Genomic DNA, 20,762 nt, shown 5'->3' on the forward strand with positions numbered 1-20,762 from the left:
TTCAACAGTTTCTAAAACATGGCCAATTTTATTTTGTCTATATCCTCCCCTTCACCACTGGATTATTTTGAAGCTAATTCTAAACATATTATTTCATCTCAGTTTTTTCATCTCAGTGTTTTCAGCTTAGAATCATTATCCAACAAAACTTTTAAAACCAGAAATCTGTAATTATAATCATATTGGCATTCCCTGCATGCTTACTCTGTGCAGGGGATTTTCTGTGCATATTTCATTTAATACAATAATCCTGAGAGGTAGACCATCATCACCATTTTAGAGGCAAAGATACAAAGACCCGAAAAAGTCATGTCACTTGCCCCAAATTGCCTGGCTAGCAGTAGAAAAGCCAGGATATCACCCTAGCCTGATCTCTTTGGTCAGGTTTAAGCTTTCCCTAGTCAGAAGCTGTTTGCTCAATTATTTTGGTGCTGGTGGCCCACAGGACATGACAGCCAGACTGTGGGACTTGTAGCGGATAGGAGGGATGTCTGACTTTGAAAGCATTAATACTCCTAGAGAAAGAGTAGGTACAAGGTAAAGATTATCTTATCTCCTACATCAAAAAAGAACTGCTGTGTAAAGACAAAGTCAGAATGTGGATTCTCTGAATTCCAGCTTGGAATGAGTTTGTTTATAGAATCCTGAAGGTCAGAGGCTTTGGGGAGGCCATTGAGTTCAGCCCCCAGTCCTTAGGCATCCCAGAGACACGGGCGCCTGTCATTATTAAAGGTCTGCTAGAATCCATCAGAACACTTAGCTTGAGAAGTTACCAGCCTTAATAAGAGCTTCTGGAGAAATGTACATTTTCCATCACTAAACACATCTGTCACACACATCCTTTTCCTCCTTGTTAACAGAAGACTTTATCCCCTGACTACTTCTGAGGAGGCGGCCTCTTTATCCTACCAAAATATCTCCACAGCTAATCTCAGTTCCATCCAGTTTCTAAGGAAAAGACATTCCTTCTTTTGAAGGGTCACTTTTTCCCTCTAGATCTCATTTCCTGGATGTCATAAGGGGTGCTTGCTTAACTCAGATGATGGGTACAACTGTATGGCCAGACATTTCCTTGAAGCAAACAGAATATACTTTAGGCATTGAGAGGAAGGGAGGGTTTCTATGGACTGATGTGGTGATTGCTGCACTTATTTATTGAATACTTGGTGGGTGCCTACATCAGGGGCTGTGCCATACTGTGCAGTGACAGCAAACAAGACGATTGTGGTCCTGTCTGTGAAGAGCTTATGGTTGAGTAGGGAAGATAATGACGCGAGATCACAAATGTGATAAATATTCCGGATAGAGGGAACACAGGGTTCAGTGGAAGTTGATAAATGAGGGTTCTAACCTGGCTTAGGCCTTGGGGATCGTAGAAAGCCTTTCCACGCTGGGAAAACGTGTTTTAAATTGAGATCTGTCCAGTTAAGGTTATTCAAAGACCAAGAGGGTAGAGCATGGGGACTCCATACGAGGTGAGTTAGAGTGGAAAACGAAGAGCACCAAGTGGATTCTGGAGCTACTTGGGAGGTAAAATGGACAGGATTTAGCGATTGGTTGTCTGTAATGGTGACTAAAGAGAGGGAAGATTTTCTTGAAGTGTCTGGCCCTAACATGGAGGAAGGGGCAGGATTTAGATAAGAGAAGATAAGCATGCATGTGTGTGAGGGTCAAGTGTGACTAGCCTTGAAAGAAGATTGACTTGGTGTGGAGGTTTGTGAAGGAGATAAGGTTGGAGAGGGATGTTGCAGCCAATTATCCAAATTGCTTCCTACTGAAATAGACTTGGCTTTACCTCTAGGTAAATCCTGGGGGAGCTCCGGAGGGTGAGTGAGGCATGATTTCCCCTCACAGAAACCATTCCCTTTAAAAACTGTGCTAACGAATACGATTTCTGCTTTGTTCCCTTGGAGGAGCTTAATTTTGTTGTAGTGTGATACGTGGTGAGAAAAAAATAAAACACTGAGGTGACCGTTTGTGTCCTTTATATCAGCTCTCAGATTAATATATTGGTAGAAAAAGAAAAACTGGCTCTTTTCTTTTCCTTCTCCAAAGAGGATCTGTTAAGGTCACATTGACTCCTCTTATCAGAGCCTCCACCCTGGTTTTTTGGAGTGAATCCTTCTACGAGCCATCTGAACCAGCATCACCTGGGAACTTGTTGGAGATTCTCAAACCTCAACTCCAGATCTACTGAATCAGAGGTTTTGGAGATGGGATCCCTGTAAACTATGTTTTAACAAGCCTGCAGGTGATTCTGATTCTGGTAAATGCTTGAGAACCAATGACTTAGATAACTTGCTGTTCCTGTCTCCCCTAAATCACTCCTGGATTCTTCTGTTCATCCTTAAGTCTCCTCCAGATAACCCATCATTCTTTGGGCTACAGTGGCAATCTTAGTCAGGTAGTCTTGGATTTTAGTCAGGTAATCTTGGGATCCTCTCTCCTGTAGGAAGAAAAAAATTCTCCATGGTGACTTCCTTTAAAGCATTACTGATGTGAACAGATAACCATCTTCCCCACCGCTGGCAGGTGGGGCTTACCTGAGCTGTTTGGTGTACCAGGCACATGTCCACCAAAAGACTGTTTTCCATCTTACAGATTTGAAACTTGGAGAAGAGAAATAAAGTGAAAGCTATGATCTGGCAGATCCAGAGGACGTGACCTCTGAGTGTTCTAGTTTCCGTGTCAGTAATACAGAGTCAGTCAGGATAGCCTACGGTCTGCTGTGGTAACAATAACAAACAAAATCTCAATGACTTAGAGCAATTAAGGTTTATGTCTCACTTTCACTCCATGTCCATCACAGGTCACCTGAGGGGTTCAGCTCTGTCCCCTTTACTGAAGGACCTGCATCTCTGTGCTCCCATGATTGCCAAAGGCAAGAAAAAGGAAACTCGGTGAACTGTGCACCAGCACATTCACTCACATTTCATTGGCTACAACAAGTCACGTGACCACTCCTCACGCCAAAGGGGCAGGGAAATGCTTTTCTACCAGGCATCTGGGAATAGAATCAGAAATACTTGTTGGTCAGCACTAATGACTACACTTAATAATCCACAGAGCAGATTTATTAAGGGAAGCAGGACTTTTTGAGATTGGCTCGGACAAGCTTCTCTTGTTACATGACTAGACCATTTGTTTTCTCATTTTGCCTTTTCTGTTATACTACCTAGTTCTTTGTCAGAACCCTCAAGGCACCTGGGTATCAGTCAACAGGTGCTGCAGCCTGACCCCCAGGGGAGACCTCTGCATACCCAAGCCAACAGGAAATATCTCTTGGAAGAGCTAATATAAGCCCAGGCTGTATTAATAAAAATATAGTGTGTAGAGAAAAGGGGAGAGTAATTCTGGTTTATCATGATATTTGTGGACTAATTCATTAATTCATTCCAAGTTTATGGAGCCCCAAGGATATGCTAAGCCCCAAACACTTTGATTAGGGTACTGAATTTCAAGAGGGATGTTGAGCAACTGAGATTCCCCTGGAGAGAGGAACCATTATGGTAAGGGGTCTGGAAACCCTGTCCTATGTTTAGTCTGTAGGAGAGAAGATGAAGGATATACTGGAAGTCTTCAAGAAGGGCTGACAGGTGGAAGTGGGGTATGTCTATTGTGTGGCTGCTGAAGGCAAGCATTGCATCAATGAGTAAAAGTTAAAGGCAGGCAAATTTTAGCTTAGTCCATAATTTTCAAGGGAGGTGATTTTCTATCATCTCTTGTTTTAAGATCTAGAATCTCATTTTTAACACTAAATGAAGTCATCTGCTTCTTAGGATAAGAGTTGACTTTTTCCATTAATAATATTACTATTCTTTTTATAGGTAATACCTAGAGCCCTTATAATTTATTATCATGTACTTTTCTAAGTGCTTTCCATGTATTTATTTCCCCAACAGTCCTTTGAGGAAGATACCAGCATTATCATGGATACTGAGGCACAGAGAGGTTAAGAGTCTTGCCAGAAGTCACACAGTTAATAAGTGGCAGAGTTAGGATTTGAATCCAGGTAGTCTGGCCCCAGATGCTATGCCTCTGACTACTATGCATACTGCCTCTCATTTCAGTGGTCTTCGAGAGACATTCCCCTTCCTTGGCTGTGCTTAGGCATTAATGTGCTGGCTAAGTAGGCTACTACTACTTAAAGGTTTTAATTTTAATTGTATTTGCAGTAATGAAATTTGATCTAATAGCTTCATGCTTGCTTGAAAGGCACCAGCTTCCCCTCAAAGTCTCTTCTCCAGAAAGCATTCTCAAGGCTGTTTACAGGGCTCATTTCCAATGACTGGATCAGTTGGTCTCCTCTGAAGGTCTCTTTCCTGAGTTTCGGTGATTTTCTTGACTTGGGAGCTTGTGGCTTAGAGGGCCACATCCAAGGGCCCTCATACATTATGGTGGAAGCCTGGGTGCAGAGAACTCCCAGCTATGGTTTTGGTGGCTGGCGCTGTGCACAGGAGTATTCTCTCTTTGGTGCTGGGAAGCCCAGGAAGCCACTGACAGACGCCTCTGCAGCTCTTGGGGAAGAGGAGAGAAGCATTCTGGAGCCGTGACGCTGGCAGCTGATTGACAGCAGTCTGTATACACTGATCCCAGGCTCTGTCAAGCATTTGATGTTGAGATGGGGCCTGCTTGAGCGAGTATGTGTTCTGGAATTTCAGAAGCCTGCTGTTGTGCTCAGAAGCCAGCTGTAAGGCCCCTAAGATCGCCTTGGAGTTTCCTAACCTAGGAAGAGGACCCTTGTCTGTCTGGCCTGTCATTCTGGGCATCTGAGTAAGTTTAGCTTGGTCCTTCCACTGGGATTTGAGCAGTCCTTTGTTTTCTCATTGGACTGTGTTGAAAAAAAACCACAGTTGGAATTGCCTAGAATTTCGTGAGTGATGTTTGGAGGATAAGACTTTAAAAGATACTGTCTTGCTGAAGGTGCATCTTTTCTTCCTGACCTTTGACCTCTTTGGGGGTTCATTTTGCAGGTGGCAGGGCAAGACTCTCCAAAGGCATTTGCTGATTATGCCTAGGGGTAGGGTATCTCCTGCTGCCAGAGATGGCTGTTTCTCGTTCTTCCTGCAGTTTCAAGTTGGTGAAAGCTTGCAGTGAGATTGAGAGCCCAGGATGGCAGAGAGGGCGTCATACAACTCTGAGCTCGGACAAGGAGTCTGTCCTATCACTTGTCTGCTGAGCCATGGGCTGCGAGGCTGATGTGTTGCTGTCTGTAGCTGATACAGCCAGCACCTTGTCTTTCCAGACAGGCAGTCTTGGACTAGCTTTGCCTGTTGCATTTGGTTGCTATGACAGCAGAAAAATGAGGAAAAATGGGAACACCTTGCAAGCCAGAAGCAGAAACTTGACTGTTCAGTTTTCCTTCCTGGTCTAGGAGACGGTGTTGGTGACAATCACAGGTAAGGGAAGAGGTGATGATGGTGTCCTTAGCTCATTCAGGCATCTGGGTGTTGGCTTGGCTCTTGATACTGCTGTTTCAGAGGGCACTGGCACCGGAGATTCAGTGGTTGCCACACAGCAACCACGTCTCCGGCTCTCTGTGCTGAGGGAGATGCTGCGGTGGTGGCTTTGCTGAATGTGGAAGGGAAGCTGCTGCCTGCACAGTGATTTTTGTCTTCCTACAACTTCCCTCCTTGTCCTCTTCTTTTACCTCCTCCTAGTCTTGGAAGTACCCAGATCTCCATCAGAAAAGGCTATTTTCTAATGAGTAAAGTGACTGCCTGGTAATCCAGGAGGAGGAGATACGCTAGAAGAGGGCTTGCCAAAGGCTGGGGTTAGAATGCAGCATCTCTGAAATGGCAAACAGAGGTCAAAGTCTGGTTCTCTCTTGTTGTAGACAGAGACGTGGAGCCTGGACAGCAGAAGACTGGACCAGGCTCACATGGCAGAGTGGGACTCTGGATTTGGAGGCAGGAGAGAGCCGCCTTCGAGGCTCACTGGGTTGTTTCTGTGCCAGGTGAGGGGTGCTGTTTGGGCTGGTTTCCAGCTCCCAAAGTGATGCAGAGTAGGGAGAGGAACTAGAGCTTGTATTCCAGAGAGGAGCTGGGGAGGAAGGGGAAGAAATGCAGAAAGCCTTAGTTGAGTAATGAGGCCATAGTTGCTGAATGAAAACCCCTGTCAGACAACCTCCCCCAGGATGTTGGGAGTGTACAGGGGGTGTTGGCAGTCTGTCTGAGTGTCTCTTTTTCTTGGAAGAGGGAGTGTGGAGGTGTCCGCCTGTTTCGGACAAGAACTTTGTTTTATTCCTGCTTTTCATTCTGTATTGCTTTCCCCAAACCCCTTAGGTGGTGGGTGTGAGTGCCTTAAAAAATGCTAGTTGTGCTGGTTGTTTGTGAGTGTGCCTCTTCTCATGTACCCAGTAATTTTAGCTGAGTTCTCCATGTAGAATCCTTGTAGATAAAGCATGAATTGGGTTGCCGGTTTCTCTAGGAATTAATGGGACACAGATGTCATCTAATGATATCTTCCTAGTAAGAGATTCCTGATTCCCCATAGCTTCCTAACCTCCTATCATAGCCTTGAAGACTCTTGATGTATCTTTCTTCTGGGCAAAGAATGAGAGGCCAACCTCTTAGTCATAGGGTTATTACACATTAGAGAAGCCCCAGATAAGGTATTTAAATGGCTGTTAGTAGGAAATGATTCCTGTTGAGAAGTTAATTGTTTGGTACCCTGAGCTTTCTGAAGAGATAGTGCCTTGGAAATAATAAAGTGTACCTGAGATTTATGTTCTGGAATCTCCACTGGTAATAGTCACAAACAGTGCTTTTCATTGAGTGTAATGCTTCATGGTTTTCAAAGCATCATTTCTGTCCACAGAACCACCTTCTGAGATGAGAATTCTTTTCTCATTTTGCAGAAATGGAAACTGAGGCCCAGAGTAGCAGTATGATGCATGGAGGAGTCAGTAAGCTGCAGAGGGTGGTTGAGATCCTGTTATTCTGGGCTCATGGTCTTTCCACCATCCCAGGATCTTCTTGGTTTGGGGATTGGTCTTGGGGCTGAGAAGAGCAGAGGCCTATTTCTGCCAGACCTTGGGACTTGCCATGGGTTAGTATCTCTGTGACAGAGTCCAGGTTTTGGAGTCCAGCTACTCTCTTGGGCTGGTCATTAATCTCTCTAAGCCTCAGTTTCCTCTTTGACAAAATGGAGAAGGTAAAACTGGCTTTGCAGGGGAAAGTGAGATAATGCCAGCAAAGGGCCTGACACAGCAGGTGCTGAACAGGTACAGCCAGGCCCCTCTGCTTGCTTGACTCTGTGTACCTGTCCCTAAGGGTTGGTGATACTTGGCCTGGCAGCCTACCTATTACAGCAGCAGTGGGGTCTTGCTGTGATCTGTTCCAGTTCATGATGTTGACTGAGAGATAGCTGAGGAGCCCATTGACCAAACTCACCTAAATGCAGACCCAAAGGAAAAAAATGGCTTCTGAATTTATAACTTTTTTTTTTAACTACATCTGTCAATGTTATACACATTTTCTCCTGGAAACATAGGGAGCAGAAGCAGCTCCTTTTGTAGGTGGGTAAATGGAGGGACAGAGAAAATGACTTCCTGCCTGGGTTCACCTGACGCATCACTGAGGAAGTTCAGAGTTGAATGAAGTCACTTTCCTCCTGGGCTTCTCCAGACTGATTTCTGTCTGGTTCTATCTTCTTTTGTTCTTTGCAGAGAAGAGGCAGTTCAGTTAAAACTCGAGCTCACTGTTTTGAACTTCAGCCCACACCCCTCCAGCAAAATAATCAGCATTCATGTAGCCCAAGTCAAGGAAAGAGAAGTCTTTGTTCAGAGCATCCCACTGCACTTTGGGAATCCGGATGGCACAGAAACCTGGCAAACAGGCTTTTAAGTTAATAGATTTGATTTAATGATGCTAGGAGTCTGCCTTCCCATAGCGTGTGCAGTTTTTTTTTTGTCTCCTCTCCTGGGATCCTTGTGACTCATGTGCCTCGGGGCAAGCTGCTGGGAACCGAACCACCTTCACAGATGCTCTGCTCAGGGGCACGGGCTCTTCTCTAGGGGAGGGAGCCCTGCTTGAGTGAAACCTGTCAAGAGTATAACTCAGTCAGAGGACATGAGGACAGGTTAGTGTCTGCCCTGTCAGACTTTTACGTGGGGAACATGCCTGTAAGATGTGACTGGCTGAAGCAGATGAACCAGAATGCCCACATCCAAGTGAGTGTGGATCCACTCAGAGCTGTGTGTGCATGGGCTATACACATGCACCACTGATGTTTCCACTGCTCAGAATATTGTGGTAAAAGATCTCTGGAAGTTTCCACTGGAGCCAGCTTTTCAGGCATTCAAGAAAAATGTTTTTGAGTCTTTTTTTATATCCTCATTTTTGAATATCAAATAGTGTCCCAAGCATGACCACTGTTTTTTTTTTTTTTTTAACTAGTTGAAATTCCAGATCACTTCTAGTGATTTCTGAAAGTCATAAGTCTAGTCATTCTTGGAGGACCTAGGGGGCTTCCCAGATGGCACTAATGGTAAAAAACCCACCTGCTGATGCCAGAGATACAAGAGACGTGGGTTCGATTCCTGGGTCGGGAAGATCCCCTGGAGGAAGGCATGGCAACCCACTCCAGTATGCTTGCCTGGAGAATCCCATGGATACAGGAGCCTGGAGGGCTACAGTCTATTGGTCACAAAGAGTCAGACACGACTGAAGTGACTTAGCACACACACACACAGAGGACCTAAGAGACCGTTGCACACTCAAAGAGATTCAGAGCAACATCCCCTGAACACAGGTCTTGTTCCTTGGCCAGTGGGTAAGCTGTATGCGCCTTGTTCTTTCAAAGAGCCAGGTCAGGAACTGCCAGGTAATGGTTGACTCTTTTGCGTGAGTGGGGAGTCCTGTGAAGACATGCTCCCTGTTTATAGAGACAACACGGTCCCCTCCCTGGGGCGGATGTATTTTGGACTTTAGTCCTGTCTCCTAATAAGCTGCTTTCTCTGGATTGTTGCTGAGCAGAGGTCTCTGTAGTCATGGAGTATGGGGTTTTCTTCATGTGTTTCTCCCTGCCCACCCACCCCTCAGTGTCCCGCACTGAAGTTCAGTGTTGGGGCCACAACCAGTCCTTTTTCAGCTGAAATCTATTCACACCTGGCTCTCTAGGTGGTGGCCATACCTTCTTTCCTCACCGACCTGAGGCTGCAGGGAAGTCCTCTTTCTTCCTGTGCTTTTGACTGGAGAGCTCCCTGGCCAGCCAGCATCCCAGAAGCTAGTGTGGGAGGGGACATGGGGTTAGAATACAGGAAGATGACTACAGTTAGAGCTCAAGATTGTAAGGTGCAGAAATGGCAAACGTGGCTACCTGTCCTGGATTTCCCGGGCCATCACAAACCCAGATGGTCTGTTCTTTGTCCCACTGAGGAGCAGCGGCATATCTAGGTGATGGAATGTGATGCAGTCATTTAAAATGACATGGATGAGTTTAGAAGAAAGGAAAAAAATGTTTAGATTACAGCAAGTTTTAAAAATCAATATGGAAAATTGTAAAGCAATATGATCACAGTTATCTAGGCTTCCCAGGTGGAACTAGCCATAAAGAACCCATCTGCCATTGCAGGAGACATAAGAGACATGGGTTCCATCCCTGGGTCAGGAAGATCCCCTGGAGGAGGGCATGGAAACCTACTCCAGTATTCTTACTTGGAGAATCCCATGGACAGAGGAGCCTGGCAGGCTACAGTCCATAGGGTTGCAAAGAGTTGGACACAACTGAAGTGACTTAGCATACACAATTATCTAAAAACACAAAAAAGGACACCCCCCCGCAAAAAAAAAAAAACCCCAAGCATATTACAAAGAATGAAAGTAAATATACCAGGGAGATTCCTGGTGGCCTCTTGGTTTAGGATTCTGGGCTTTCACTGCTGTGGCCCAGGTTCAGTCCCTGGCTGGGGAACTGAGATTGTGCAACGTGTGTGGTGTGGCAAAAAAAGGAAAAGGAAAGAAAGTAAATATACCAAGTATTAAAAATGATATTCCTTTGGATAACAGGACTATGATTACAGTTTTCTTTGCTTCTACCTTTTTTCTAGTATTTCTCAAGTATTCTATAATAACCCTCGTATCAGTGTCTTAAATGGGAGACAATTAAACTTGATAAAATCCCAAACAAACCTTTTTTATTGTTGGACTGTGTGTCTGAATTTGGGCTTAGAGATGCAGCTGTCACAACTGAGATGAGCCAAGAACTCTTCTTTTTCCTTGTCTCAACCTCTGGGAATCTGAAAAGTCAGGCAAGACCAGGTTCCAGGAAGACGTCTCAGGCATACTTCTGCCTGGAGGCAGGGGCTGGACAAGGCAGCCTCTCAGAGCCCCTTCCCACCCGCGGTTGGCTGTTCTCTCTCTGCTGCATACAGCCTCTGCCAGCAGTGCGCGGGCTCTAAGTGTGGCGACATTCTCCGAGTGGGGAGCAGTGACAAAAGTCTGGCTGGGACGGAGGCTGGAGGCGGGGAATCCGGAGTGAGTGCCTGAGCTGATAAGGAGCCAGTGATCTTTCTGCCTGGTGGGACTCGCACCTCTAGCCGCCAAGCATCCAGCCCAGCCCAGCCCCTTGGAAAGCTGGTGCCCGCCGCGGTGGTCCTGCTGCTAGTACAGCTCAGAAAGCACGGTGGTCACGGCTGTTTCTGCAAAGGACTTTCTGATGATGCAGGGTTTTGGGGCTCTGTTTTGGGGCCTGGCAAGGATCACTGTCCTTTGAGTAGCCATGGTTTTGAAGGAAGCAGCATAGCTCCAAAGTGGAAACTGGGATTTTTCCCTCCTGGCACCTCTGTAAAAGTGATCCTGGTGAGCGGACATCCAGAACGCGTCTTCCTCGGCTGTGTCTCACCTGGATCCTCCAGCTCCATCTCCTCAGGGCCCTGGCCCAGGCCTCCAAATCAGTTTCTCTACTCCTCTGGCAAAAGGCCTCAGTTTACTGCAGCTGTCTGGATCCTGTCACCCATTGGAGCAGCAGGCACCCAGCCAGAGAATGCTGGCACTTAGACTTTGAGGAAGGCTTACAGATCCTGGAGTTAGCAGGGTCTGGGAATCAAGCGTTGAGCTGCTCAAGGATAGGGACTGGATTGTGTGGAATCATTTTCTGCTGCTGCTGCTGCTTTGAAAGAGTCTGGCAAATGCTGGGGCTCTGTAGAGGCAGGTGAGAAGGGTTCTCTATGATACCTCTTAAGCGTTATACACGATGCTCCCAGGGTACCAGCCTTCTCAGGGCAAGTGGGAAGTGTAACCCTCTTGGTGGGAAGTGTGATGTTGCTGGGTGCTGATGGGGACACATCAGGGGCATCCGCACTGGGGACCCAGGCATGCCTCACTTCTTCCTGCACATGGGGTTAATATCATGGCACAAGGGGTTAATATCACCAATGGCTCTATTTTGGGGCTAATGGAGTGTTCCTAGAATAGGACTCTGTGTTGAGTAGTCTATTTTGGGAGGCAAGCCCCACTGGCATTTATGTAAGCGATTCTCTCTGTGTATCTGGGGGTGTGGGTGTGAGCGAGTGATTTCTTGTTACTAATTATATGCAGCTCTTTTTGGGAGCCAGGGAAATGGAGGTGTGTGTATGTGTGTAAGGAGTGTGGATTGCTCTGGCTGTGAAGAGTGGTGGTGTAACCGTGTGTGCCCATCTTACACCCGAGTAAGAGGAAATGAAGGGGCCTTGCGACAGCAGGCAGCAGTGACTTGGCCCCTTGGTGAGGTGTCAGGCTGTGGACCCTGCCCACCAGTCCATGCTCTTGATTCCTAGAAGCGCATGTGTAGGCTGGACATCGTGACCCTCTGACTGCAGTCTGGAGTTAGGTGGTGTCCAGAAGATCTGTCTTGGGTTGTTTAATGTCCATTAACCAGTTCTATCCAGTACTCTTGCCTGGAAAATCCCATGAACGGAGGAGCCTGGCGGGCTGCAGTCCATGGGGTCACTGAGTCGGACACGACTGAGCGACTCCACTTTCACTTTCACTTTCATGCCCTGGAGAAGGAAATGGCAACCCACTCCAGTACTCTTGCCTGGAGAATCCCAGGGACAGAGGAGCCTGGTGGGCTGCCGTCTATGGGGTCGCACAGAGTCGGACACGACTGACGCGACTTAGCAGCAGCAGCAGCAGCAGCAACCAGTTCTAACCTGAAGTAAACCTCAGACTCCACTTCCCATTGCAGCCTGGCCACTTATTCACTGGATTCTCTTCTGTCTTTCCACAGACCAAATCCACATATGTCGAAGCAAGAGAGAAACCAAAGACCGTCCAGCATGGTCAGTGAAACGTCCACGGCAGGGACTACTTCCACCGTGGAGGCCAAGCCTGGCCCCAAGGTGAGCTCTTGGCCACTCGCCCTTGCCTTCCCCTCTTCTGTATTTTGCCAAGTCCCTTTGTAGCCAAAAACCCATTTGACCTTCACCATAGTGTTTTTCAACTCTATTTTGTATTGGGGTTTAGCTGATTATAATGTGATAGTTTCAGGTGAACAATGAAGGGATTCAGCCTTACATATGCATGTATCCATTCTCCCCCAAACCCCACTCGCATCCAGGCTGCCACATAACATTGAGCAGAGTTCCATGTGCTATACAACAGATTCTTGTTGGTTATCCATTTTAAGTACAGCAGTTCCACCATAGTTTTGTGAAGGAGACACGTAATAAGTATTGTCCCCAAATGAGAGATCAGGAAATTGAGGCCAGTTGGGGTTATGTCACATAACCCTGGCAGAACCAGGACTGACATCTAGGGCCTTGGCCATGTTCTTCATTTCTCTGGCATGTCTTGGGAAGGCCACACCTCTGTTCACATGTGTCTTGGAGACCGCATGGTAAAATTTGTGACAGAGGTCCCAGAGGTCTGTGCCCAAGCTGTGGAAGCACTGACTGAGGAGCAGGGAAGAGAACCAGCATTGTAGAGAAGGGAGAGCACTGAGGACGGAACCAGAAAGGGGGGGTAAATACCTGGAAATTAGTAAATACTGTCACCAAAAAGTATCATTGTTTCAGAAAGCCACAGGACATGTTGGGGCCAGCAGCTGCTGGTAGAAGTTTATTGAAAAATCCCTTTACATTTGTTTTCTCTGTGACCCAGACAGGAAGCTTGCTAGCTCTTGGACTCCCCTTTTAATTAGGATGCTGTGGCCACACGCCCACCCATTCTCGGTCATCTTGCTGTTCTTTTGATCAGAGGATGGTGCTGTGCAGATGAAGGCACAGGGAGCCTATGGCTCTCCTATCATGCATGTGCTTTGCGGGCTTCCCCAAATCATCCCAGCTGCTAGAGACTGAGTCTGCTCTTTCCTAGATCATTAAGTCCAGCAATAAAGTCCACAGCTTTGGGAAGAGGGACCAGGCCATTCGGAGGAACCCCAACGTTCCAGTGGTGGTGAGGGGCTGGCTACACAAGCAGGTGAGGAGACTGAGGAGGGAGGGTGGTTCTTGCTGATTTCCTTCCTTCCTCTGACCCCCGGGAGCTGGGAACGGGCTCATAATAAGATTTTTGTTCCTGAGTCTGTCCGAGGCCAGTAGATTCTACCGATCATGCTAAGTGATTTGCTCTTCATGTTTGTAAGTGGACTGTCTACTCTGGCTGCAGTTTCCTTCCCCAAACCCACTTCACCGCTTTGGTTCTTGGTACTACTGGCTGTCCTGGGACTCGGACCCAAGTGTGGGTGGATCAGCCTGCATCCAGCTTTACTGCCACAATCCCCTGCCAGCACTTGCCATCCTGATGTTAAAGAGCCTTTGTTATCATTTGCCTGAAAAATCCCATGTTTTCCTTTTCTCCTGTCTAGCACACATATCTAGCTTCCTAGCACCTCAGATTTCAAATCGGCCAAACTCAACTCACTGTCTCCTCAGCCCCCTACCTGTCTTTTTCCCCCAGCCTGCTTTTCCTGGGTCATGGTGGTGGTGCCATCCTTCTCCCAGGCACTTGGTTTAGGAGCCTCAGCACCATCACCAGCTTCTCCTGCTTCCACATCTGTTCAGTCAGGAAACCCTGTCAGCTCTGTGTCCCCCCATAGTCCATCCTTCATCTCTGTCTTTACCACCAGTTATTCTGCCTCTGGTCCTCTGGCCTTGGATAGGCTGTGAGGTCCCAGGGTCAGAGAATATGTTCCTTCTGTCTTCTTCCTTCCCTTCTTGCCATCCATCCATCCATTCCCCCACTCACCCACCAAATGCCTGCCATGTTCTAAGTGTTCTCACTGCAAAGACAAAGGGATGAGTAACGTGTGGTTCCTGCACTTGAGGACCTCCTGTCATGGTCTGTAGGGGACACCTCTCATGGGTCATGTCATCACCCAGCACGGACTCCCACGTAGCATATTATCCAGATGAACACAAATTCTGAGAGCAGTGATGTATATTTTCACTCAAGGCTTTATGGGAAGACAGAGATGGGTGTTAACTTGTACAACACACAGAAGAAATTCCTAAATGTCCCCTTGAAATCCCTCTCCCCTAGTTCTGTTCCCCACGGCAGCTCGCACAGCTCCCCAGCCTCTTCTGGCCAATACTGCCCAGCCTCTTCTGGCCAATACTCCCCTGGCACCATCCTCTTTTAATGAGACCCTCTTCCCTCACAGGTCTGTTCTCATTCTCTTTTCTTACCTGGGTCACCCTCTGACTTTTTCCATTTGCGTCCCTGTCCCCGTTAAACAAAAGGCTCCTTTGAAATGTGGAGGGAGATGGAAGGGATTATAGATAATCCTTCTCCCCAGCAGACACCCCCTTGCCCAGGCCCCTGGGGCCCTGGGCTGTGCTGTAGCTGTAAGGTCTGTGTAGATGCTGTGGATACACAGTAGAAAAAGTATCACTGTGCTTGGGGGAGTCCTGAAAGGCTTCCTGGAGAAAGTGACATTTGAAGCAGATATATAAAGGTGGAGAAGAGCTCTTCAAACAAAGTAAATATCATATGCCAAGACTTTAGAGGTCAGCTAGTTAATGCAGAAGATAAAACCAAGAAATATAGGAGCTTAGCAAGTTTTTAACACTTAAGTAAATGGAGAATGGATAAAAATTTTTAAAAATTTAAGCCTGTCAAAAAGTTTCGCAGAAGGAAGACAATTTAAATAGCTAAAAGTGACTGGAATTTTCCTAGGTTTGGGGGAAAAATGACCCCTAAAACTACTATTTTCCTACCCTAGCCATATTTAAAATGTTTTCATAGTCACCTAAAATTTTTTTTTAAATAAATGTAATGATTTACATTTTAGATTAGTAGAGGCAGAGTCTTGTTACGAGACAAATGGGCTCGTAATCCAAGAAAATCCAAGTCTTTTTCTGTTGAACGGAAGGAAAACACAGCATAACCAGTCCCTTACGGTAGATAACTTAGTCAAATGAGAATTTTGCCTCACTGATTAATTAGCTAACTTAAATTCTTTGTCCCATACTATGTAAATCAATTTTCTTTCTTTTTTTAATTTTTATTGGAGTACAGTTGATTTATAATGTTGTGTTGGTTTCAGATGTACAGCAAAGTGAATCAGTTATACATATATCCACTCTTTTGTTTTAAATTCTTTTCCCATATAGCCATTACAGAGTATTGAGTAGAGTTCCCCGTGCTATGCTAAATCAATTTTCTAATCAGTACAAATGAAGATATTTTATAGCATATTGAATAAATGAATGAATGAATAAATAACTTTTTGTTAAAAACTGATTTCTTTCTTACTGGGAGAACTATTTTTGAATTCATATCTTCCTTTCTAAAAGTAGGATGCTTATGATATATTAGACTGTTTACAGGAAACAGAACTTCCTGGGGATAAACCATCACTGGATTTAAATTTTAATGTCCTATTCAAAGAAAGGCTATGCAATAAAAATTTATTAGTTTATGAAAAGAAAGCGTGAATATGGGCAAACCTTGGTTCCAGAATCAGGTTGTACATAACTAAGGAGGGGGAGCAGTATGCTCAGATATTGCCCTGACTAGTTTTCTTTGCTTTGCAGGACAGTTCTGGGATGAGGCTGTGGAAAAGGAGGTGGTTTGTGCTTGCTGATTATTGCTTGTTTTACTATAAAGGTGAGCTGAGGTTCAGGCCACCAAGGGCTCTTTGTGCCCGAGGGGGTGGTGAGATGATACAAAAGGTGGTCTTCTCAAATCCAGTGTTTGGACCAGTGGCCCGAGCTAATTAATAACCTGTTAACCTGCCAAAGTGTTCACTTTTACATATGTGGATGGTTGGTGACTTCATTTTTATCAGTCCCAGCACTGGAAGTGCCATTTGTCAAGTTAAAAATAATAGAATCTGGTTTGCCTTCTACTTAGGGTCTCAAGATCTGGAGTTTTTCCAGCTTCTGCCCCACTTGAGCCATAGGCACACCTTTGATGCAATCTGGAGGGATGAGAAGTATAGGTGAAGCATTATCTTTTGTAACCTATTATCTGGATTTATCCCCTGTTATTGGATGAGCAGCTGGTGAATAAAATTGGCCGTATGAATATTTGTGAAGCCCCAGTGCATAGAGTTAGGGGCTGTGCAAAGGTGAGAAGGAAGTAAGGCTCAAAATATGGAGGAAGAGATAGCCTAATTATAAGAGAAGACTAGGCTGTGACAGATGCTTTGGAAGGCATCCAAAGTGCTTAGGCAGTACAAGGGAAGCAAGAAGTTAATTCCATTGTAGAGAACTTGCGCAGGCTCCTTAGAAGACATAGGATATGAGTTGGGCTTTTTAGGATGGGTAGAGCTTTGCCCATGTTTGGGGGAAGATGGGCGTTCACGCAGAAGAAACAGCTTGACTTAAGTTCTAGAAGCAGAAGAAGGTGGAATGATAGACCTTCAGGGCTAGAGTGAGTCTTGCACAGAACACACACTAGGAGATAAGGCTCAGGAGATGGGTAAGGGCCAAAATGCAAAAGGGCTGTGACTCTAGACAGAAGAAGTCGGGTTTCCTTCGGTATCCCGTGAACAGTCAGCAAGTGCCTTGTGTGGGAGAGCAGAGGGACTAACTTGTCATTAGGAAGTTACCTCTGGTAACGAAGATGGTTTAGGGGAGGAAGAGAATAGCTGTAGAAAGTATGATATTTCCCACCTGCTCTAACTTTGCCCATGAGGTGTGTACACCCAGAATCCCTTCCCCATCCTTCACAAAACTTTAAATATCACCTTCCAAAGCCGTCTTCACTTCTCCAGGCTGTGTGCCCCTCCTGGCTGTGTGTTCCCACAGCACATGGTGTGCTGCTGTATTTCAGGAGTTAGCAGGTGGGACCGAGTGTGTTTACACGTGTGTCCCCACCCTCAGGGAGAGGGCCCTGTCTGACTCACCCGTGTCGCTTCAGCACTAGCACGCACAGTGGTCCCCAGAGCAGCTGAATGGATGATCCATGGTTGCAGTCATCCTGGGAGAGAGAAGGAGCACTGAACTAGGGTTGTGGGATGGACCATCCTAAGGAGGGTGCCACAGGAGGTTATCCTGATGTGTTCTTCCATTCAAAGACAGCCGAGAAGAAGTGGTCCTTGGGAGCATCCCTCTGCCCAGCTACGTGATCTCACCGGTGGCCCCTGAGGATCGCATAAGTCGCAAGTATTCCTTTAAGGTACTGTCCCTCTCCTTTAGTGCAGCAATGCCGTCCTAAGAAATATTGTAATTGTTTAGTTGCTGAGTCGTGTCCAGCTCCTCTGTTAGCTCATGGACTGTAGCCTGCCAGGCTCCTCTGTCCATGGGATTTTCCAGGTAAGAATACTGGAGTAGGTTACCATTTCCTTCTCCAAGGGATCTCCCTGACCTAGGGATCAAACCCGCGTCTCCTGCTTTGGTAGGTGGCTTCTTTACCATTGGGCCACCTGAAAAGCCCCTAAGATACATTGTGTTCCCAGAAATGGCTTCACAGAAACAGTTGTTTTCTTTGGGAGCGGTGGGGGGGAAGAAGTTAAGACGTTGAGTGTTTCATATTCATGTTAACAAAGTTATAAGTTCTTTAAGCAAGAATAATATCCCATCACAAGTGCTTTTATTTGTGTCAGAGCTTTTGAGACCCTCAGCCTTGCTTAAGTATTTAGACCTCTCTCTTCCTGTCACTACTATTTCTGCGACAGGGTCTCAGAAAAACAAAACAAAACAAAACAGGGTCTCCTGCTTTCTTACCCACCGTTGCTATCTCCAGTGACTCCAGCGTTGCTGTGGGTTGAAGATCCTGGATTCTCCTTTGCTTCATGTTGCGTGATGTGGTATTGCCTTATTCCTGTAAAACCTTTTGTGACTGAGAACTACTGTTATCCACATTAGCTCGTTTGATGCTTGTGGGGAGCCTGGGGGGTTAGTATGATTAGCTTCATTTTATAGATTAGGAGAACAAGGATCGGAGAGCTGAAGAAGCTTAGCACAGTCCCAGAGGTGGAAGATGGTGGAGGTAGATCCCCACCCGAAAACTCTGTGCTCTTCCATGTGCAGTGCAGGGAGGGAAGACAGTTTTTCTCTCTTCTTCTCTGCTTTTCTCCCCATCTTACTCTGGTCACCTGGACACCCATTGCAGGAGGTGGGAGATGTCTCAATGAACGCTTCTTGTTATTTTAGTAATAGTGACCTATTAAATAGCTCAGAGCCTCTCCTGCTCATTGTTGGCTCTGAAAACGTTTTGTTCCCTGGGTTTCAGACTAGTCTTTTGCAGCCGAACGCCTTCCTTAGAAAACCTTCCTTTCTAGGATTGAGTGTTGCTACTGGGCAAACAATTGGGATAACGCTGTTATATATGATTTGGTGCTGGTGGGGGACAGCATTTGGAATATCTTCAAAGTAACAGATTATAATAACTATATATACATTTCATCCTAACACTTCATTGGGAGGTGTGAAAAATATATTCGAGGAAAACATCTTTTATGTGCTGTCACATTCTCTCCTTTTTAAAAGAAATAAGACTTCACCAACAGTGTTCCCTATTTTGTCTGGGAGACAGAAGGCATGCCCGTTTTGGGAGCTGATTGGGGTCTTCAGGGTCTGAGAGGAAAGAAAAGCTACTATGGGCAGCACTGGTGATGTTCAGCTGGTTTTCTAGAAAGGACTGTGGTTTCCTGAGTGTGGAAGAGGTGCCTTCCCTTTGGGTTGCAGTGTCATTCTTTCAGGGACATAAGGGTGGGCCTGGGGCAGTTCAGGGTCCACGTTCTTGGGCTACCGAGGAGTGTGCAGTGTTTTGTGTCCTGGGCCTTATGCTTGCCTCTGATGTCATTTCTCAGTTTCCAGAACTGCAATTCTCTGACTGTTGCTAGGACACCTTGCCTGAGATTGTTCAGAGTATCTGCAGTGGTAGATAGGCAGAGCCTGGAGGGTTATGTGTTCCTCTCTTGTCTGTCTTCTCTAACTGCACTCCCAGCCTGGCAGCCCCTAGGCGTTGTCAGGGAGGCGGGGTGCTGGATGCGCCCTGAGGCTCCGCTGGGTCTGCGGGATGAGCCAGCAGGGCTCTCCGTGGCCTTTAGGTGCCATTGTTCCCCCACCTCCCACCCCTCCCCGCCACCAGCGGGCCTTGTGTTCTGCTGGCTCACCTGGGACATCTCCCCACAGAGCGCCTACTGGAGGCACAGCCTCCCTTGGCCTGCTGGTCACCTCTGAGCAAGCTTGGCCCCGCAGATCCAAGGTCTGGGGCTGAAAACATCCCCACGCAGCCAGAGGGGGAAAGCATCTTTACTGCTTCCCTTTGAGCTGTTCTCCCTCCCTCAAGACTAAAGGCTGCTTACCTGAGGCCTACAGACCCATAAGTGTCAGTAGGTAAATCATATCTTTCTTTTTTAAACCTTAGTGTCCACGGGTAAATCATGTCTTTCCTATTTTAATGCATAACATCTCCTTTGATTGAGAAAGCAGACAACAGTAGGTATTGGCAGCACCCATGCCTTTGGTCACCAGTAGAAACCAGAGATTTTTTTCATATCACATTATAGTTGTTGCAGATATCTTGAAATAATGTTTATGCTCTTCACCACTTCGAAATTACAATAATTATTACATCTGCCACTAGACTTGTTATGTGATACATGATTAAGGAAGCACCTATATCACTATATTGCAACATTTAAAAATATTTTGGTAACTGTATTTCAATATAGTATATTTCCTTTATCTTATTTGTGCACGAAAACACCTTCTAGGAAGAGTTCATAGAATTCACCAAGTCATCAAAAAGATGCCAGAAAAAAGTTAAGACTCTCTGCTTTAGATTCTGGCTGAAGGCCAGCAAAGTGTCATGGTGTTTTACTTATGTATACTCAGCAAACTTCTCTTGTGCTCTGTTGTTCTACTTGGCAGGAGATAGATGCTAGGGATACAGCAGTGAAAGGACACAGTCCTTGCCTTTGTCCGCATGAGCCTGGGGATTAACAGGATAAGAAGAGAACAGGAAGGAGCTGCTCTCTTCTCCCATTTCAATTTTGTGCTTTCTGTATCTTTGAAATCCATCTCTCCCCTACCACTGTCACTATTCTGTCTAGCCTGCCATCACCCACACCCCCCCCCGCCACCCCATGGTAACTAACTTACTAGGCACTGGAATGATGCATTGCACATGGTGAGCATTCAGTGAGTGTAGGGCTTCCCTGGTGGCTCAGAGGTTAAAGTGTCTGCCTGCAATGTGGGAGACCCAGGTTCGATCCCTGGGTCGGGAAGATCCTCTGGAGAAGGAAATGGCAACCCACTCCAGTATTCTTGCCTGGAGAATCCCATGGACGGAGGATCCTGGTAGGCTACAGTCCACGGGGTTGCAAAGAGTCGGACACGACTGAGCGACTTCACTTTCACTTTCAGTGAGTGTTGGCCATCATTGCTT

The 20,762-nt window shown here is 46.3% G+C and overlaps 1 protein-coding gene across 8 annotated transcripts in view; it reads left to right on the forward strand.

The window, feature by feature from the left end:
* The window catches only part of PLEKHA7 (pleckstrin homology domain containing A7), a 220,232-nt gene that overhangs the window by 130,425 nt on the left and 69,045 nt on the right, over positions 1-20,762 (forward strand). For all 8 annotated transcript variants that reach the window (XM_081541487.1, XM_081541488.1, XM_081541486.1 and 5 more), the window contains 4 exons: positions 12,211-12,322; positions 13,296-13,400; positions 15,956-16,028; positions 17,443-17,543. In XM_081541487.1, coding sequence (XP_081397613.1) covers positions 12,211-12,322; positions 13,296-13,400; positions 15,956-16,028; positions 17,443-17,543 — 391 coding nt within the window. The remainder of the gene's footprint in view (positions 1-12,210; positions 12,323-13,295; positions 13,401-15,955; positions 16,029-17,442; positions 17,544-20,762) is intronic.

Source organism: Giraffa tippelskirchi, chromosome 11 (assembly GCF_054371585.1).
Source record: "Giraffa tippelskirchi isolate mGirTip1 chromosome 11, T2T-mGirTip1v1.2.pri, whole genome shotgun sequence".
Classification (NCBI taxonomy): Eukaryota; Metazoa; Chordata; class Mammalia; order Artiodactyla; family Giraffidae; genus Giraffa; species Giraffa tippelskirchi.